At 44.9% G+C, this 19,575-nt stretch overlaps 1 protein-coding gene and 1 pseudogene across 8 annotated transcripts; both read left to right on the forward strand.

Moving 5' to 3' along the window:
* The first annotated feature begins 200 nt into the window (after positions 1–200).
* Positions 201–11,188, forward strand: TPRKB (TP53RK binding protein). Of its 8 annotated transcripts, none has more exons than XM_058428426.1 (7): positions 201–694; positions 3,247–3,605; positions 4,157–4,283; positions 6,296–6,356; positions 8,279–8,401; positions 9,835–10,011; positions 10,546–11,188. In XM_058428426.1, exons 3-7 carry the CDS (start codon positions 4,258–4,260, stop codon positions 10,630–10,632), a joined length of 474 nt encoding a protein of 157 aa, XP_058284409.1. In that variant the 5' UTR covers positions 201–694; positions 3,247–3,605; positions 4,157–4,257; the 3' UTR covers positions 10,633–11,188. The 8 variants fall into 8 exon arrangements, with proteins under 8 accessions (XP_058284409.1, XP_032033182.1, XP_032033181.1 ...); XM_058428425.1 differs by having other exon boundaries at positions 218–694; positions 6,296–6,455; XM_058428423.1 differs by having other exon boundaries at positions 219–694; positions 6,293–6,455.
* A 1,242-nt stretch (positions 11,189–12,430) lies between these two features.
* On the forward strand, positions 12,431–17,340 carry LOC131381308 (N-acetyltransferase 8-like; annotated as a pseudogene).
* The last annotated feature ends 2,235 nt before the right edge of the window (positions 17,341–19,575 follow it).

Consider the following 19,575-nt stretch of genomic DNA (forward strand, 5'->3'; position numbering starts at 1 on the left):
CAAGGGCTATGGCAACAGCTTGCTGTTGGAAGGGACTCTATATGCCACTCATGTGGATGCTCTGACTACCATAGCTACCCTTGAGAGGACTTATGTTATGTTTTTGGATACCCCATGGGACTTCACTCTGACCAAGGAAAATCCTCACTGCCCAAGCAACATGACAGTGGGCACACTCTCATGCAATACAATGGGTTTTCCATGCACTCTGTCATCCATAGGCCAATGGAGCCATTGAATGATGGACCAGTCAACTCACAAAGCAACTGAATAAAGGACATCAGGACAGCCTGTTAGTGGGGTGGCACCTCGACCTGACTAGGGCAGCGTGGACACTAAGCACTGTACTCCAATGCAAGGGAAACACAGCACTGCACACATCTTGAAAAACACTGAGCTTGGTGTGGATAGAGGTGGACCAGGTGACTGCCTGATGAGGCTGCACCTGTGAAATTCCAATCTCAGTGTTCCTAACCATTCTCTTTTCTTTTTCCATTTAGAGTGCACATCCTGTAGGTGGCCGGTGGTTCAGGCTGCCAGAGCACCACAGACAGGCCCCTCTGACTCTAATCTAGAGGTGATACTTCCCCCAGGTGCCTCTCTTCTATGAAATCCACAGGGATACAGGACAGGACCAAGGAGTACCAGGGTGCTAGGCTTAGTGGCACCAGGAACACCTGATCCTTCCATACAGGTGGGTAACCTTATCAGACATGTCGAGTTTGTACAAGACAAACCTTCCTGGACTGAACGACTGAAACCAAAAGGCCTAGGTCATGCAACAAGTGGAATGGGTAGTCTCGGGACTGCAGCAGTCAGACTGGGACACTACACTCAGCCCAACGTCTATCACATAGGTAGGGAATACCCGAGGATGCAGGAAGTGTAAGGGGCAGGGCACTAACCTGTCAGTCTGCTTTTTCCACAAGGACGTGACCGCAGAGGCCTAGAAGCATAACGCCTTTGTTAGGCTCTCCCAAGCTGTGGCTACCAAAGGAAAGTGCTGGATCTGTCATCCCAGACCCCATTATGTCACAGGCTACAGCAACCTTCTCGTCCTGCCAGTAGTAAACTCTACCAGTATTATAGTGGCACAGTAAATACCAACAGAACCTGAGCCCTGGCTTACTGAGTGAGGATCTAACACCTGCCACATGGGAGGGAGGTAGACTTAATTGGCCTAAGGTGGCAAAACATCATGACAACTGATAAAACCTTGGTAGGCTGGTACTTTTGACCCATTATCTTCTTACCTGGATCACTGGATCCTGGACTAGGTTGCTGCTCCAGGCAGACCTGATCAGCCTGTTTGTGACATAGTCCTCCTGGGCCTAGTAAAATGTATTCTGGCTATGGCTCAACAATGTTGCACTGACATTGTGTCTGTCAAGGTGTTACGTCGATCTGATAAGCAAACTTCTGCCTCCAGATACTAGGAGGTTGGTGGGCATATGAAATGGACTAGCTTTGCCGGGCGCAGTGGCTCACGCTTGTAATCCCAGCACTTTGGGAGGCCGAGGCGGGCGGATCACGAGGTCAGCAGATCGAGACCACGGTGAAACCCCGTCTCTACTAAAAATACAAAAAACAAAAAATTAGCCGGGCGTGGTGGCGGGCGCCTGTAGTCACAGCTACTCGGAGAGGCTGAGGCAGGAGAATGGCGTGAACCCAGGAGGCGGAGCTTGCAGTGAGCCGAGATTGCGCCACTGCACTCCAGCCTGGGCGACAGAGCGAGACTCTGTCTCAAACTCAAAAAAAAAAAAAAAGAAATGGACTAGCTTTGCTAAAGGGGATCATCTGGGTTAAGGGCATAGACTGCAGGACAGTTCTGCAGGTTTCCTTGGACCAATTTAGTTCTCTCTCCTTTCTCACTTGTGGTTCTCTAGGATAACTGTAGAATGTGCTGGGAATGTAGCATCCTGTGATAAAGAGAGACTAACCAGAACAGCCAGGGCCCCGTTCCAGTGTCTCCTAGAAATAGAATGTCCTTCATATATATATATATATATTTTTTTTTTTTTTTTTTCTTGAGAGGAAGTTTCACTCTTGTTGCCCAGGCTTGAGTGCAATGGCGCAATCTCGGCTCATGGCAACCTCTGCCTCCCCGGATCAAGCGATTCTCCTGCCTTAGTCTCTTGAGTAGCTGGCATTACAGGCATGAGCCACCATGCCTGGCTGATTTTTTATTTTTTGGTAGAGACGGGGTTTCTCCATGTTGGTCAAGCAGGTCTCGAACTCCCGACTTAAGGTGATCTGCCTGCCTCGGCCTCCCAAAGTGTTGGGATTACAGGCGTGAGCCACCGCACCTGGCTGAATGTTCTTCATGTTTTAGCCCAGTGTGTCATGCCTCCCCACCTCTTCCCTCTGCCCCTGCCCCCTGCAATTAGGCTGTTCTTGCATTGCCACAAAGAAATACCTGAGACTGGGTACTTTATATAGAAACGAGGTTAAATTGGCTCATGTTTCTGCAGGCTGTACAGGAAGCATAGTACCACCATCTGGCTTCTGAGGAGGCCCTAGGGAGCTTTTACTATTGGCAGAAGGAGAAGGGAGAGCAGGCACATCACATGGTGAGAACTGGAGCAAGAGACAGTGTGTGTTGGGGGGGGTGCCCCACACTTCTAAATAACCAGATCTCCCTGGCACTCACTCACTATTGCAAAGACACCAAGCCATGAGAGATCCACTTCCATGACCCAAACACCTCCCATCAGGTCCCACCTCCAACAATGGGGACCACAATTCAACATCAGATTTGGCAGGGACATATATTCAATCCATCCCTGGACCCCCAAATCTCATGTCCTTCTCACATTGCAAAACATAATCATGCCTTCCCAATCATCTCCCAAAATTTTAACTTGTTCCAGCATTAAACTCAAAAGTCCAAAGTGTCACAGGAGACATGGCCCAGAAAAAGAACTAATCCCAGCACCTTGGGAGGCCAAGGTGGGCGGATCACGAGGTCAGGTGATCCAGACCATCCTAGCTAACACGGTGAAACCCCGTCTCTACTAAAAATACAAAAAATTAGCGGGGTGTGGTGGCGGGTGCCTGTAGTCCCAGCTGCTCGGGAGGCTGAGGCAGGAGAATGGCTTGAACCTGGAGGTGGAGGTTGCAGTGAGCCGAGATTGCGCCACTGCACTCCAGCCTGAGTAACAGAGCGAGACTCTGTCTCAACAAAGAAATCTCCAGCAGCGGAAATGTATGTAGAACTCATTTTGGTCAGTACTTTTTCTTGTACAGGAAGAAACTGAGGACGCCCAGTGCAACGCCCAACGCAGGTTAAGACAAAGCCGAGACTCAAAATCAGACCCCAGCTTCCGGTCCCAGCCCATAGATTCTTCCATTTCCTTCGCCGGAAGTGATATACAGCCCCTGTTCTCCTTCGTGTCCGTTGACGGGACCCAGGCTGGGGAGGCGGAAGAATGGGCGGGACCACGGGCGGAAGCACCCCTCCTACCGCGACCCGGAAGAACATGGCCACCCCGAGCCGGCCTATCCGGAAACTGGTTCGAAGAAGACGGGGATTGGCTATCGCTTCGGGAAGTTATGAGCTTTGTTTCGGAGCGGGAGCTCTTCCGAGACGCGCTGGGGGCCGCATGGTGAGTTTTTCTTGCGCTCTAACGGGCAGGCTCGGGAGGGGGAGGGTCCGGGCGGTTTTAGTAGTGTCTTTGGGACAACGGCTGCGGGTTCTTAAGCTGGTATTTCTCAAGCGCCAACGAGGCCAGCCCCTGGGAATGCAGCGCGAGAATGATAGAGTCAGTCTGTCCCCTCAAGAAATACAGCTTAGTGAGGAGACATGCAGCGGATAGGCGCAGGATTCTTTAAAGTTGTGATTGGGCCCAAAAAGGAGCTAGTCCTCAGACTAAAAAGAGCCGTAGTCCCGGGGTTCTGGGCGCTGTAGTAAATGGACTCCAAATGGAGTTGAAGGGAGGGAGGAGTGCGTCAGGCGGAGATGAAAGGAGAGAGGGAACTACCTGTCCGATAGGGCAGAATCGGGGAGAAAGCTTGGTGACTTGAGCTTAGAGAAGGCCATTGCGGCGGTAGCAGGAGAGGCAGGGACCAGATCGTAGAGTATGGAACACCGTGACACAAAGTTGGGGCTTTATCATAAGAGCAGCAGAATGACAAGATCTGATGTACATTTTGAAAGGATCACTGTAACTGCTGGTGACGACTGGATTATAGGAGGGCAGGAATTGTGAGAAACCACTCAGGAGGCTACTGCTGTAGATGAGCGATGTGACCTAGCGTATGGGAGAGAAGTGGACGAATCAAAGGTATATTTAGCAGGTGAAAATTCAGGATTTTACGGATTAGATATAGGATTTGAGTGACAGGTTGGGTCCTCAACGATGATTCCAAGTTTCTGGCCTGAGTGAGTGAATTACGCTAAACAACAACAAAGTATTTTGAGGTTTTCTAAGGGTTCTTCCCCCCACTCAGTGTTAAAAAGCATGTTTTTTTCCTTTCTTATTATGTGTACTCATGTCACTGCAGAAAATTCAGAACATACATAACAAAATACTTTCTTTTATATAAAGGACAATAAAAATCACCTCAACCTCACTACCCAAGATGGTCATATTTTAGTGTTTCTTTCGTGTATTTTTTAAAAATATGTGTATCTTTTTATATAATTGGGATCCTACTGATTATATCTTTCTGTATCCATTTTTTCCACCTTAGCATGACTAATGATTGAACTGTGTGCCAGGATATTGTTCACAAATTTTTTTTTCCTGTTTGTAACATAAAAAGCCACATTAATTCTAAATAAGAGATAACATTAACTTTTTGGTGTATTTTCTTTTTAATATTTGTTTAAAAGCCTTTTAAAAAACCCACATTTTGGCCAGTTTGTGTTTTGTTTTCCATTCAGATGTTTTTACTTAATGTTATTGCCGTTTTTACACACCGTCAAGACCACATGTTTTAATGGTTGTTAAATAACAACTAATCCCATCATTAGCTAGATAGGTATTTTCAACCTTTTACTGTTAAAATAATGAGAGGAACATCTTATATAATTATTGGATTCCTAATGACTTCCATCAGAAAGAGTTCTAGAAATATAATCTGCCAGGTAAAAGGATAAAATGAGTCTCAAATTGCCCCACCAAAATATTTTATTAAGAATTTGATAGAAATTGTTTTAAAGAAATTTTTGCAATACATAATTTTTCCATTCAAAGATATGGTCATGTCTTTCTAGTTATTCAAGTTGTCTTTTTTCTTTTATGTCTTTATGTATAATAACCTATCCTTTTCTTAAGCTTATGTCCAAGAAAGGAGCAATATTGATTATTTAATAATTGTACCCTCTCTGCTTAATTTCCATGCGTGGAATGAATATCTCTGGGTCAAGTGTGATACTTTATTTTTTTTATTTTTATACTTAAAGTTCTAGGGTACATGTGCACAACATGCAGGTTTGTTACATCTGTATACATGTGCCATGTTTGTATGCTGCACCCATTAACTCATCATTTACATTAGGTATATCTCCTAATGCCATCCCTCCCCCCATTCTTTTTTTTTGAGACGGAGTTTCACTCTTGTTGCCCAGGCTGGGGTGCAATGGTGTGATCTCGGCTCCCTGCAACCTCTGCCTCCCAGGTTCAAGCGATTCTCCTGCCTCAGCCTCCTGAGTAGCTGGGATTACAGGCATGCGCCATCATGCCTGGCTAATTTTTTTGGTATTTTTAGTAGAGACGGGGTTTCTCCATGTTGGTCAGGCTGGTCTGGAACTCCCAGCCTCAGCTGATCCACTCGCCTCGGCCTCCCAGAGTTCTGAGATTACAGGCATGAGCCACCACACCCAGCCTACTTTATTCTTCAAAATTATTTTCTTCCTTAATATTTATGTCTAGGCCTTCCTAAAATATAAATAAAATGATGAGATCAGGAAGTTAAAAAGACTAAGATAGAGTAAGAATTCATTGATACCATAAGCAACCTCTGGTTTAAAAAATTCCTGACATTCTGCTCCTACTTGTCTGCTGGGGAAGCAGCCCTTCAACCATGCACCTGAGCCTGCCTCATCTGAACAAACAGCAACCAGCTGGGCCCCTTGGCATTTCCCTGGGGATGACAACAGAACTAGAAACAGCTCAGAAAGGTTAGGAAGACAACATCTCATGAGGATGCCAAATGGGCTTTGGCGATGGATTTTTCTAGTTTAACACTTTTATCAAGTTACTTTCAAAGTTATTGAATATTTGTTAAGAAATGAGTTCTAATGTTAACTTTTAAACGAAATCTTTTGGTCTTTTCATTTTGTGTGCAGTAGAATCCTGCTTGTCTGTGAGATGCAGTTAACACATCAGCTGGACCTATTTCCCGAATGCAGGGTAACCCTTCTGTTATTTAAAGATGTAAAAAATGCAGGTGACTTGAGAAGAAAGGCCATGGAAGGCACCATCGATGGATCACTGATAAATCCTACAGTGGTAAATATAAATTTTAAGAATGAATGAGCCTGCTGGGTGCGGTGGCTCACGCCTGTAATCCCAGCACTTTGGGAGGCCGAGGCGGGCAGATCACGAGGTCATGAGTTTGAGACCAGCCTGGCCAATATGGTGAAACCCTGTCTCTACTAAAAATACAAAAATTAGCTGAGCATAGTGGTGGGCAGCTGTACTCAGGAGGCTGAGGCAGGAGAATCACTTGAGCCTGGGAGGCAGAGGTTGCAGTGAGCCGAGATTGTGCCACTGCACTCCAGCCTGGACAACAGAGCAAGACTCCGTCTCAAAAAAAAGAATGAGCCATACGGGCATTTAAGTATACATTAATATTTGTGATGTTATAGGGTAGCCTAAAATTCTGTCACTGTTAGGGAAAAAATTCTTGTCCAAGTCAGATGTAGCCAACTTTGACTATAACAGTGAATAGAGGCAGAAGTGCCAGGTCCTGCCCTAGGAAATAGGAAAGGTTGTGGTCTGGGTCTAATATGGGAAATGCCTGGATCTCCAGCTTCTCATCTTTAAAATGGGCGTTCTTAACAAGACAGTCTGTAGAGGAGGAATAGTGTAGTGGTTAAATCCATCCACAGAGGCCAAGGTGGGTGGATTGCTTGAGGCCCGGAGTTTGAGACCAGCCTGGCCTACATAGTGAAACTGTGTCTCTACTAAAAATACAAAAAGTAGCTGGGTGTGGTGGTGTGTGCTGGTAGTCCCAGCTACTCGGGAGGCTGAGGCACAAGAATCACTTGAACCTGGGAGGCGGAGGTTACAGTGAGCTGAGATTGAGCCACTGCATTCCAGCCTGGGTGATGGAGTGAGACTCTTGTCTCAAAAAAAAAAAAAAAAGAGCACATGCAGTGCGATCATGTTACCAGGAATTAATCCCAGACCTACTACTTAGGCCTTTGAACAAGACATAACCAACCTTTATATAGTGGTTACTGCATTCCTAGCATTGTTCCAAGTGCTTAACGTATACTAACTCACTTAATCTTCACAACAGCCTATGGAGTGAATACTGTTTCATCGGTCTCTAACAAATAAAATGCTAAGGAACTTGCTTAAGTTCCCTAGGTGATAGGTGACAGAGATGGGATTCAAACCCAGACATTCTTTGCCTCAATTTCCTCATCAATTACATACTACTACTACTACTACTACTACTAATAATAATAATAGTGTCAATTTCATAGGGTAGTTTTGAGGATTAAAGAAAATAATACAAGTAAAATATTTGGAATATGATCATGCCCATAATATTAGCCCTCAATTAATGTTATTTAAAAAAATTTTCCTATTTGCAGAAGTTCCTTGCAGTTTTAAAATACTGTGATTTCCTGACTACCCAGGCCCTTGGGATAATAGTTTTATTTTTTATTTTATTTTTTTTGAGACAGTTTCACTCTTGTTGCCCAGGCTGGAGTGCAATGGCGCAATCTCGGCTCCCTGCAGCCACCGCCTCCCGGGTTCAAGCAATTCTCCTGCCTCAGCCTCCCGAGTAGCTGGGATTACAGGTGTGTGCCACCACGCCTGACTAATTTTTGTATTTTTAGTAGAGACAAGATTTCACCATGTTGGCCAAGCTGGTCTTGAGCCCTGACCTCAGGTGATCTACCCACCTCGGCCTCCCAAAGTGCTGGGATTACAGGTGTGAGCCACCATGCCCAGCCGGGATAATAGTTTGAAAATACAGACCATAAGAATTGTGATGAAGTAAAACAGCTTGACACTGGAGTTAACCATGAGTTATCGTGTGTTTTCAGGCACTGCACATTCTCCATGTGTAATTAATTTTTTGCTTGTTTTGGTAGATTGTCGATCCATTTCAGATACTTGTGGCAGCAAACAAAGCAGTTCACCTCTACAAACTGGGAAAAATGAAGACAAGAACTCTATCTACTGAAATTATTTTCAACCTTTCCCCAAATAACAATGTAATGTAGACTTTCCTATTTCTGTTGACCTTGTCATAATAACATATGTGTTCCTCAGTGTTGGGTTGGAGGCTAAATTCCTGCAAGCCAGTGGTTAGTAATAAACCAAAATAATAGTGAAGAGAGCTCTGGACAGAGAGTTGAGGTTTAACCCTGCCTCGTACTAAGACAGTTTACGTACGAGTAAACAAAAATTTAGCTAAATTAAGCGAGGTTAATTTTATCTGTTCTTACCATATAGGGTCAGGAAGACTCTTCAAGTATTTTTGCTTGAGAAGCTGACAGAAATCTAAATGATAAAACATTAGGCGTGGATATTTTGTGTGCTAGCACGCATATCATTCTCTCTTCCCGTAAACTCCTTGAGGGTAGGATCCACGTCTTTTTCATATACCAGGAACTTGCTTGTACCTATAACAGTCCTTAACACATCCTTACTCACACACCCAGTACATAGGAAGAGTTTGTGGTTTGAAATACGTATAGTAATGCTTTTTCAATGAAAGTTATCAAGCTAAAGACATCACACATATAACACATGAAAAAAATGACTGCAATTTTGCTGATGAAGTTTTAGTATTACTGCTGCTATTAATAACAACCAGGTACTAATATCATCTAGAGAAAAGTTAGGAAACCTGTAGCATAGGTTAAAATACAGATGATTGACAAGTTTATAAAATGCAGTTATCTCAGCATGATAATAGAGATTCCCATTACCTGGGATAAAATTTACTAATTATGGTTTCCTTGAGATCATTAGACATAATTCAGAAAACTCTTGAATTCAGTAAACATCTGTTGAACAAAACTTCCCCGTTCCATTTACAGTTCTAGGGGCAGAAGAGGCAAATATGTTCCTGAGGAGAGGCAGATAAACAAGACAAGTTAAAATGCCCTAAGATAAATGATATAATGGGAAAATGAATTCAAATCTAGGGGTACAGCAATGAAGCCATTCATTTTGGAGGGAGGAGGGTGTGGTGGGGAGTGGCATCAGAACTGTGGACCTTGAAGCATGCGTTCAGCAGCCAAGCCATGAGGAGAAGGGACATGCGAGCAGAGGACAAAGCTTGAGCACAGGCAGAAGGGCATGAAATGTGACTGGACCCCCAGGCAGGCTGGACTGGCCAGAAGGCAGAAGCGCCTGGCTGGAGGGCCACTTGGCACCAGAGGGAGGAGGTGTTTTTGTCCAGCGCCAAGAGGCTGGGCTTGATTCCATAGGAACAAGGCGTACCTTTAAGCAGGGAGTGGTTTCGAGGAAGTACCAATGGATGTTGGAAAGGAATCATTAAAGTGAAAAACTAGGCAGTGAGAACTGTTAGGACATGAAAAATAAGAGCCTCACCAAGGAAGAAGGCAGATCGGGAAATGTTTCAGACATAGGAAACAATGATTAATGATCTTGTTTTGTTTGTTTGTTTTTCTCTTAGATTTCAGAGGCTTTGAAAAAATTTGGTATCTCGGCAAATGACACTTCAATTCTAATTGTTTACATTGAAGAGGGAGAAAAACAAATAAATCAAGAATACCTAATATCTCAAGTAGAAGGTCATCAGGTTTCTCTGAAAAACCTTCCTGAAATAACAAATATTACAGAAGTCAAAAAGGTTTGCCAGTCCATATTTTTAGAAAGAGTGTGATAGATGAGAAATAATGCTGATGCTATTTGCATATTGATCACCACAGCTCCTTGTTTTTCGAACTTTTGAGAAAGTTAATCTAATTTTTAAAATTACTTAAAAAATAATTACAGACACAAAGAACTGGGAGGTGTGACGGTTTATGTAAAATATAATTACAAACTCAGCTGACATAACCATTCTCCACATTAAGAAAGAGAATACCTTTAAATATCAAACTTACAGAGTATATTTAAAATGTAAAATAAATTTAGTATGCTTTTAAAATGGATAGAAATTTGGTTTTTATGTTCTTGAGAGTTACTCCTATAGCAGCAATTTAAAGGCAATACAAGTAATGAATTGCCATCTACTTTGAATATTTTGATCACATTTGTTGTTTGTTATACCATGAACCCAATAATTGAATGAGGAATAATTTCACTTACACATGTTTGTGTAATGACAATTAGTAATGAATGACGATATCAGCAAATCATAATTTGTCTTTCATTTTTACAGATATATAAACTCTCTTCACAAGAAGAAAGTATTGGGACATTATTGGATGGTATCATTTGTAGAATGTCAACAAAAGATGTTTTGTGAAATGTCAGAAATATTACCAAAAATTCTCAGTATTAAACATTGATTTTCCTTTCCTGACTATAAAACTAATATATGTGCATTATAGAAAAGTTTAAATCACAGAATGGTATAAAAAAGAAAAAAAAAGGCCAGGCACGGTAGCTCATGCCTGAAATCCCAGCAATTTGGGAGGCCAAGGCAGGTGGATCACCTGAGGTCAGGAGTTCAAGACCAGCCTGGCCAACATGGTGAAACCCCCCATCTCTACTAAAATACAAAAATTAGCTGGGCAGGATGGCAGGTGCCTGTAATCCCAGCTATTCGGGAGGCTGAGATAGGAGAATCACATGAACCCGGGAGGCAGAGGTTGCAGTGAGCTGAGATCGTGCCATTGTACTCCAGCCTGGGCAGCTGAGCAAGACTCCGTCTCAAAGAAAAAACAAAACACTTGTAGTCCTACCTCATAGTATTTTAAAAGATAATCAGTTACTATTACTTGTTATTGCCTTCTAGAGTTCTGTTTCTATTCAAATATATTTTATTTTTATATAATTAGAATAAAAATTGCAAACACTTATGGAATGCCTACAGTGTACTAGGTTCTTGCCTTAGTGATTTTTTTTTTTTTTTTTTTGTAGAGATGTGGTCTCACGATGTTGTCCAGATTGGTCTCAAACTCCTGGACTCAAGTGATGCTTCTGCTGCGCCTCCCAAAGCGCTGGAATTACAGGCATGAGCCACTGAGCCCAGCTGGTTATTGCTTTTGTTTTTAAATGTTTTGCCTTGGCGATTTTCTATCCATCAGTTCACCTCCCTCTCCATACTTACCATGGCTACTCCAGCTCACCCTTCACAAGCCTCTGGAGCCTGGTTCTAAGTGTCTTTCACTTCTAGGAACTCATTTAATTCTTGCAGCAACCTTATGAGGTAGATACTGTTATTACCCCCATTTTACACACAAGGCCTAGGGGCAGCTACTGTGCAGAGGCCTGGTGGCTCCAGCTGAGGGTGGTCACTCAGAGGGATACCTCGGCAGAGCTCCCACCCTTCTTCCTGGCAGAGGCCCAAGTGGAAGTGGGGGTGTTCCTCGTGAGAAGAAGAAAGGTTGTGCCAGGGGGACTCTGAGGGTGCACATGGAGCCTGGGCAAGGGAGGGGGGGGCAGCCAGGGCCACAGCAGGACTGCTGCCCCTGTTCCCAAGAACCCCCAACAACTGTACCCTTGCAGTGCCACTGTGAACCTGCCATTGCCCCTTGGCCTCCAGAGGGCAAAGAGCCATGTGTGGGAGGGGGAGTCAGAACGCAACCCCAAGAAGTCAGACCCCAGCTGCTGAGGCAGGTCCGTGGCCCCAGCCTGGGGCCTGCCTCAGCACTCTTCTGAGCACTCTCACCTCATGCCTCACCCTGTCAGGTTCTTCGGAGGCCTCCGTCTTCCTCCTCCACATTCACATTCACATTCACTTTGTCCAACACCTGGCCCCCTGGCAGGATCCTCATTTCCCAGTCTCCCTTCTTCGGAGGTGCACTGGGCAAGCGGAGCCAGGCCTCTTGGGGTCCCCTGGAGTGGAAGGAGGTACAAAATGGGATGGGTAAAATATAACTGCCACACGCACTCACCCAGGAATGTCAGCAATGAAAGAGAATGAATTCCTCTTTCCAGGCAGTGTGGAGTCCCAGGAAGACTCTACTACTGATGGATGAACTGGGTGCCTGTAGAATGTGGAAGGCCTAGGCATGGGTTCTAAACTCCTTCCCAGCTGCCTGACCCCCAAAGTCCATCCTCTGGCAGTGGGGAAAGAATTACAAACGAAATCTATCCCAGCAAGCCTCTCTGCAGAGGTAGAAGAGGAAGAAAACACTTTCATCATTGAAGAGGCATTAACTCAGAGATGTGCATCACAGGCAGTAATCCACTAAGATGCTGCAAAGACAGAAATAAATCGCTAATCTAGCCAGTGGGTCCAACCCATTGCTGACTGCACACATTCTCAAGAAGAGTAATGCCTAGTCCTCAGATCAGTGGACTTCTCAGCACCTTTGGCCACACCCATTTCATTGGAGATTCAACCTCAATTTACCTGACCACCTGCGTTTGCTAATTACCTTGTTACAAAGGAAAATAAACTCTTACCTTCATGATAGGAGGTAGATTTACCACTCACAGCAGATGTTAGGCCCCCACCATCCCACAGAGACTGGCAGATAGGGCCCTGGCTGCTCTGATGATGACGTTTCAAAGACGGGCTCCCAGGTCCTTCAGGAACACAGTCCTGGGTTGCAAAGCTGGCAAGAGGCTTGTTTAGCTGTCAAAAAGCATTGCATGCCCCTCAAAGGGGCAGAGGAAGATTTACAATGACAAGTTTTCCAAAGAAAACACTCTTGAGAGAGGACACCGCTTCCCTTGTTTTAACAGGGAGAATTAAGCCCTTCGTTGTCTTTATTCTTTTTTTTTTTTTCAATTGCCCTAACAGTTTCCGAGAGCAGTGTTCCGTGACTCCTCAGTCAGGCCACCAGTTCTTCTGAGCCCAACACAGGGTCTTTGGTGTGAAAATTTCTGTTTTTTCCTTATTGCTTAAAAAAAAAAAAAAACACTCAGCTTGCTTAGTATTTTGCATAAACCTGCAGTTCCCTTCAAGAAAACTTTAGATCTGAGGAAGTGAGGTGAGATGTGGTTAAGGCAGCTCCCCAGGCTGGGCTGCTGGTTTGCCCCTGCCCCTCATATAGGCTTCCCTGGTCACCCCTCACTGTCGCAAAGTAAGACCTGAATATGAAAGCTTTCACATGCAGCCCAGATCCACACGCCTTTGGGTTTGCACTTCAGGCATTGTCTGCAGCAAGTGCTCAGTTCCAGGCCAGCTTCCAGAAGCTCCAAGACTCATCGCTTTATTCAGGAGTTGAAAATGAACTGGAACTGAAGACTTTTAAACTGGAAGACATTTCAGAAATGATCAAATTTAATAGTTCCCAAGCTTTTGGAATCACAGAGACCTTTGAAGATCTGATGTAGAAAGTGAGCCCACAGATTTGCACATCATTGCGAGTTTAAGGAGCCCCTGGATTGCCCGTGAAGCAGCCCTTCACGTTTTAGTTGAGGAGGCTGCAGCTGAGCCCTGTCTCCCAAGGCAGAAGTCTGGGCTTTTAGTGGGAAAAATAGCACCCACATCACAGCAGGCAACAGAAGCTCACTGGCTACACTAAGTCTGATTAAGAAAACTCTGGTGAGAGTTTTTGAGAGGCTGCATTTTAGAGGCTTTGTTTCAGGTTTTCTGTGTGGCCGATCAGTTATATGTTCAAGGCTGGCTGCCAGGAGTGGACTTTAATTGCTGGGCCTACACATCAGTGTTGCAGAGAGGCAGACGAACTGCAACAATAGTCTCTTCCCTCTGTCTCACTTAGGGGAGTCTCAGTGACAGGAACCTCTGTCCCTGACCCCAAACCGTCCTGTCCTCCACTCTGTGGGCTTCTGAAAGGAACAGAAAGGGCCAAGGCCGAACCCGCACCTGCACCTGGGAAAAGGAATCTCAGCAGAATCCGGGTGGCCCACAGTTCCCTTACCCCATGAGCCATGGGGTTCAGGGTTCAGGAAAACCCAACCAAGCACCCTGCACCATGCTGTGAAGCTGCCCTAAGGCCTGCAATCCTGAGACCCCAACCAATGGAACAGGCCCCCTCTTAGTCAAGGGGACCCCAGGGAAACCTGAAAATGAATTCCTGGCCATGATGGAAGGGGAGGTCAGAGACGCCTCATGAAAGCCCTGCACCTTTGGAGTATAAAATAGGCATCGTTAGATTATTTAGAATGGACTCTGGACAATCAGGTACAGATTATGAACAAGACCTGAGGCCATGCAAGGCAAGAATTAACACACACCCTAGAAACCACAGAGTCTCCTTCAATGGGTTTTAAAATGACCGAATACTGTGGCTGACTTTCCTACCTGACTCTGGGACAGCATCACATGGCAGAGGCAGACCCTCTCTCTGAACTGAAGCATTCCTTTGTACCAACTTCACGTCTTTAGACAAAGCTGAACTCTCAACCAATTGCCAATCGGAAAATCTTTGAATCCACCTATGACCTATAATGCCCCCGACTTCAAGATATCCCACCTTGTTAGGCCGAGTCAATGTACACCTTCCATGGATTGATTTATGATGTTACTCCAATTCCTGTCCCCCCAAATGTAGAAAACGATGGCCCTGACACACGTTTTCAGGACCTCTTGAGATCCCCAGGCCATGGTCACTAATATTGGCTCAGAAGACACCTCTTACAGATCATTTAAGAGTTTGGTGTTTTTGTTAACGAGCTCAACCACAGGCCTTGGCATACCGTTTGCTCAGCTTGGGAATTCCCAGACCAGCTACAGGCCCTCGCCTTCTCCTCCCAACCAGCACACTCTTTGTCTCCATCCACCATCAGTTCCACCTGTGCTCACCTGGGTGGGCCTCTGCCAGCTGCCGATCTGCACCCGTTTCCCACTCCTCCTGACTGCAGGACGCCCCCTCTGTGGGCAGTGCTTATTGTTACTCAGCCCCTCAGCCCGTGAGCTCCCTGGGGTTCTCCATCTCTATAGGGTGCTGGTATCCTTGGGCCAGGACTCCTTTAGTATAACCTGGCTCCTGCTATGAAATGTACAGTCCCCAGAAAGTGTGACTGAGTCCCAATGTAAATCTTTGTAACCTGGAATGCAGGGCATAGCCCTCACCTTTCTGCTGGTGGTGAGCAAGGAAGCAGAGAGCTTCAACTGGGTTGGCAAACACCCGATGTCCTATGCAGTGCCAGTCTTGGGAGGAAGCTGACGCCGTGCGCAGAATGGCAGAAAAACACCAGGTCAAACCCACTTTCAGGTCACCCTGTCTGTCTTCCTAGAGTTGGTGGTTTTTTGAGCCATTAGATCACCTCTATTACTTAAGGCAATTTTAGGTGGCTTTTTGATACCTGCAATGTAAAACTCTTGACTGTCAAGTTCAGTCTCCTAACAAAGTTATTCTGGATGTGACGTCTCCACCATTGTCCCGTTCCCGGAGCCCCATCAGGTGTGTCCTCCTGGGTGGCAGCCACGCCTCCAACATCTCGTGCTTTCATGCCAAGCCCAGGCCTAGCACACTGCAGATTCTCAGCCTGCTGGGCTCCCTTGCTCCAGGCTCATTCCCTGTGACCACATAGGGGAATGCACTCCCTACTGTGTTACAGCCTAGCTCTTTGACCATAGGGTTTATGATTATCAAAAATTAAGGAGCCAACCAATGAGGGGGCAGCCAGCTTGCTTTCCAGAGATGGGCAGGCCCTGGACACTATCTCCTGGATGCCAGTGAGCGGTTGAGAGCTGAAGCTCCCTGGACGCTCAAGGCTCTTGTGGTGACAGGTGAGGGGACTGGGTGGAAGGACAGTGCTCTGAGCATGCACCTTCCTTGGGACCTGGAGGCTGGGCTGTTTTTTTGTGCTTGGCTCTTATGCCCCCTCAGCAACCTAAACATTTGTTATCAAGGGGGAAGGAGTCTTTGCTGAAACTTGTGCTTGGACACAGGATTTCTGTGATGTATGGTCCCTGGAGAAGGACTAAAGGGTTGGATATGTGGCCTGCCTGTGGTAGGTGCCCCCTCAATGCACCAAGAAGCTGAGACAGCCAGGAAAATGGAACAGAGGGAGGAGGGGTGGGTAGTTCGTCTATCAAAGCTTTATAAAAGTTACTTCATTCAATCTTCAAAACAACTCTAGAAGGCAGGTTTTCTTCTCCCCTGTTCTATAGATGAAGAAATGGAGGCTCAGAGAGGTTAAGTGACATGCCCAAGGTCACACAGGTAGAAAGGGATGGAGCCAGATTCCAATGCAGGTCTTTCTGACTCTACTTTCTCCCAGTGGCAGAGGCCTGCTTCCTCATGGGCAAAAGCGGAAAGACACACCCTTGAGCAGGTCTCCCTGTTCCTGCAAGGCTGGGAGCCATGCAGGCACTCATATGATATTCTCTCTCTTCCCCAGGCCTGGCGTAAAGGCATGCAGGGAGGCCTAGCTCTGTCTCCAAGACTTAGAGATTTCAGACACAGAAGTCTGTCCATGGCTCCTTATCACATCCGCAAATACCAGGAGAGCGACCGCAAGTGGGTCGTGGGCTTCTTCTCCAGGGGGATGAATGAGCACGCCCTGACCACCTTCTGGCAATTGCTGAAGCTGCCCTGAGCACTTGTGTTCTTACTTTTGGGGCCCCTTGCCCTAATCCTGGTCTCTGGCTCCTGGCTTCTCGCCCTCCTTTTCAGCCTCAGCCTCCTCCCTGCCCGTGGTTCCTTGCCAAACATCCCTGGAAGAAGTATGTAGACAGGACATTGCACACAGACATGTCTGGCATCACCAAATCCTACCTGAGTGAGTGTGGCTCCTGCTTCTTGGTGGCTGAGTCTGAAGAGAAGGTGGTGGGCATGGTGGAAGCCCTGCCCATTGATGATCCCACCTTGAGGGAGAAGCTACTTCACCTCTTTATGGCCTTGAGCACTGTCGTCAGGGGATAGCAAAAGCCCTGGTCAGGACTGTCCTCCAGTTTGCCTGGGACCAGGGCTACAGTGAAGTTGTCCTTGGCATGAATATGGTGCAGTTTTCTTCCCTGGCTGTCTACCAGAGCATGGGCTTTGAGGAGACAGGTCAGTCCTATCTCACCATGAGCGGGAGGCTAGTGGCTGTTGCTACAGTTCATTCCATCTACCGCCTCCCTTCTGCTCAGGCAGGGTGTCTGTGATATCTTTGTGTATCCATCAGAATAGAATCCACTCTGCTGTAGCATTAAGCAATGCCCAACTTTTCAGTGCATTGACACAATTAAAGCTTATTGTCCATTCTCATCTGAGTCCCTCATATTTGATTGTGGGGTGGCTTCTGGGGTTCTGCTTCATTGAGTCTTTTTGGGTCTTGTCTGTTGATGAAAAGAATCAAACTCTGTAAAACATTTTAAGAGATTTATTCTGAGCCAAATATGAGTGACCAGAGTGTAAGAGTTAAAGAAAGAGGAAAGAAACATGAAAAGCAGCTCAACAGTCAAAGACAGGTTTATTTTGGAGAATAAATCTGAGAGGGGCTTTGGCTGATTTCAGTCAGGAGCATTCTCTCTTACAGACTAAGAGCATTTAAGGGTTTTAGAGCAAGAGAACTTATCATAGGCTTGGAATGTTTCTGTGTGAAGGAGAAGTTTATTGCAGGGTTGGAATGTCTCTGATTGGAGGAAAGATTACCTTGGGGCTGACATCTCTCTGGCTGGAGGGGAGGTTATCTCAGGGCTGGCATGTATGTCTCTGGTCAGGGAGGGGTTTATCTTTGGGTTGGAATGTTTCTGGTCAGAGATGTCATTTGTGGTTTATGGTCTTGCTGACATTAGCCATTAGGCTGATGCCCTTTGGGTTGGAATTAGGTAGTTTTTAATCAAGGGGAACTTTAAAATGGTGGTGCTTGTCCAAGATGACAATGCTCCTGCTCTGTTAACCCAGACCCTGTAGTTTTAAAAAGGACGAGGGGTGGCATGTTCTTTCTGGCTACTTCCTGCTGATGGGAGGATGGAGAGCTTTCTGGTCTCAGATTGACTGTAGGAGTAATGCTGTCTGTAGATGTTTTGGGGTAGTTGTCTGTGAAATGGCCATGATCCTGTCAGTTAAAAATCTTTGAAAAAGATTAATTAGGCAGGGTAAGAACATTAGTCCTAGGCATATCATTAGGAGAGGGCCCAGAAATGGGATAACCCATGCTATGATTTTGTTCCCAAACCAAGAATCTGTTTGCTTGTTTTGGTATTCCCTTAGCTTTTTGGCCCTTTCTATAAGTTATTTAGCAGTGTTTCTTACTAGGCCCAATTGGTTGAGATTGAAGCAACATTCCTTACCTAATGAGAGACAGAGTTTCATGTTTGGAAAGGCCCATGTGTTATTTTCTGTTAGTAACTATTATTACAAGACAAATCATGGTAGGACTGGTTTGCCTTATTATACTTGGTTTAATTATTTGCATACAGTGCAGCAAGAATAATTATTTGTTACATAGCCCCTTTAAATTGGCATTGATGGAACTTTGTTCCATAGAAGGAATCTGAGATAAAATCTTTTAGAGCTGAGCCCAGCCATGGAATTGTACCATTAAATACCTATGAATTGGGTGAATTCCTTTCCTCTTGAGGTTCCAAGATAACTTTTCCAAGTTCTGTTCCAAGTTCTGTTAACTGTTCCAAGGCCAGGTTCCTGGCCTGTCAGAAAGTGACATTCTTTACTTACCACAGGTTGGAAACCCTTTACAGGGACTGTGTACACAAAATATGAGGCCAGTTTTCCATGGGTTTTATTGGCTTCATAAGTCAAGTTTGATTCCTTGAAGGAGAGCATGCCATTCCAGTCAAAGACTTGGGAAAATAACCAGTTTTTCCAATTGTGTTCTGTTACAAAAGAAAACAGATTCTTATTGCACTTATGCAAATAACTATATTGCCATAACTTAAAAATACTAAAAAAATCAAAAATATTACTTCAGTCTCTAGAGGACCAGAAACAAGACAACAATTGTTTATGGATGACAAAAGTTTTAGTTAAAATCACAATTGACAAGGATATCTGTTACCTTCATAGCACACAGTAATTTTAACATAACAATTATAATGATTACTGATAAAGTACACTAAGATATATCAGAATTAGAGGTGTCTCCCATAACTTTAACATAACAATATAATTTTAACATAGTAATTATAATTATTACTGACAAAGTACACTAAGATATATCAGAATTATAGGAGTCTTCCTTAACTTTGGAACACATACCAATAACATATTTATACAAATATAGCCCAAAGAAAGCCAAATACCATTTTATATTTGACAATGCTTCCTGTATGATTTTATACCAAATAAGCCAAATTTTACCTTTATATTAGTGTGCTATTAATGTTAAACTCAATTTTTAATAAAACCTTGTAGAAACGTTTACCCAATTTTAATGT

This window comes from Hylobates moloch, unplaced genomic scaffold, assembly GCF_009828535.3.
Source record: "Hylobates moloch isolate HMO894 unplaced genomic scaffold, HMol_V3 SCAFFOLD_15, whole genome shotgun sequence".
Lineage (NCBI taxonomy): Eukaryota > Metazoa > Chordata > Mammalia > Primates > Hylobatidae > Hylobates > Hylobates moloch.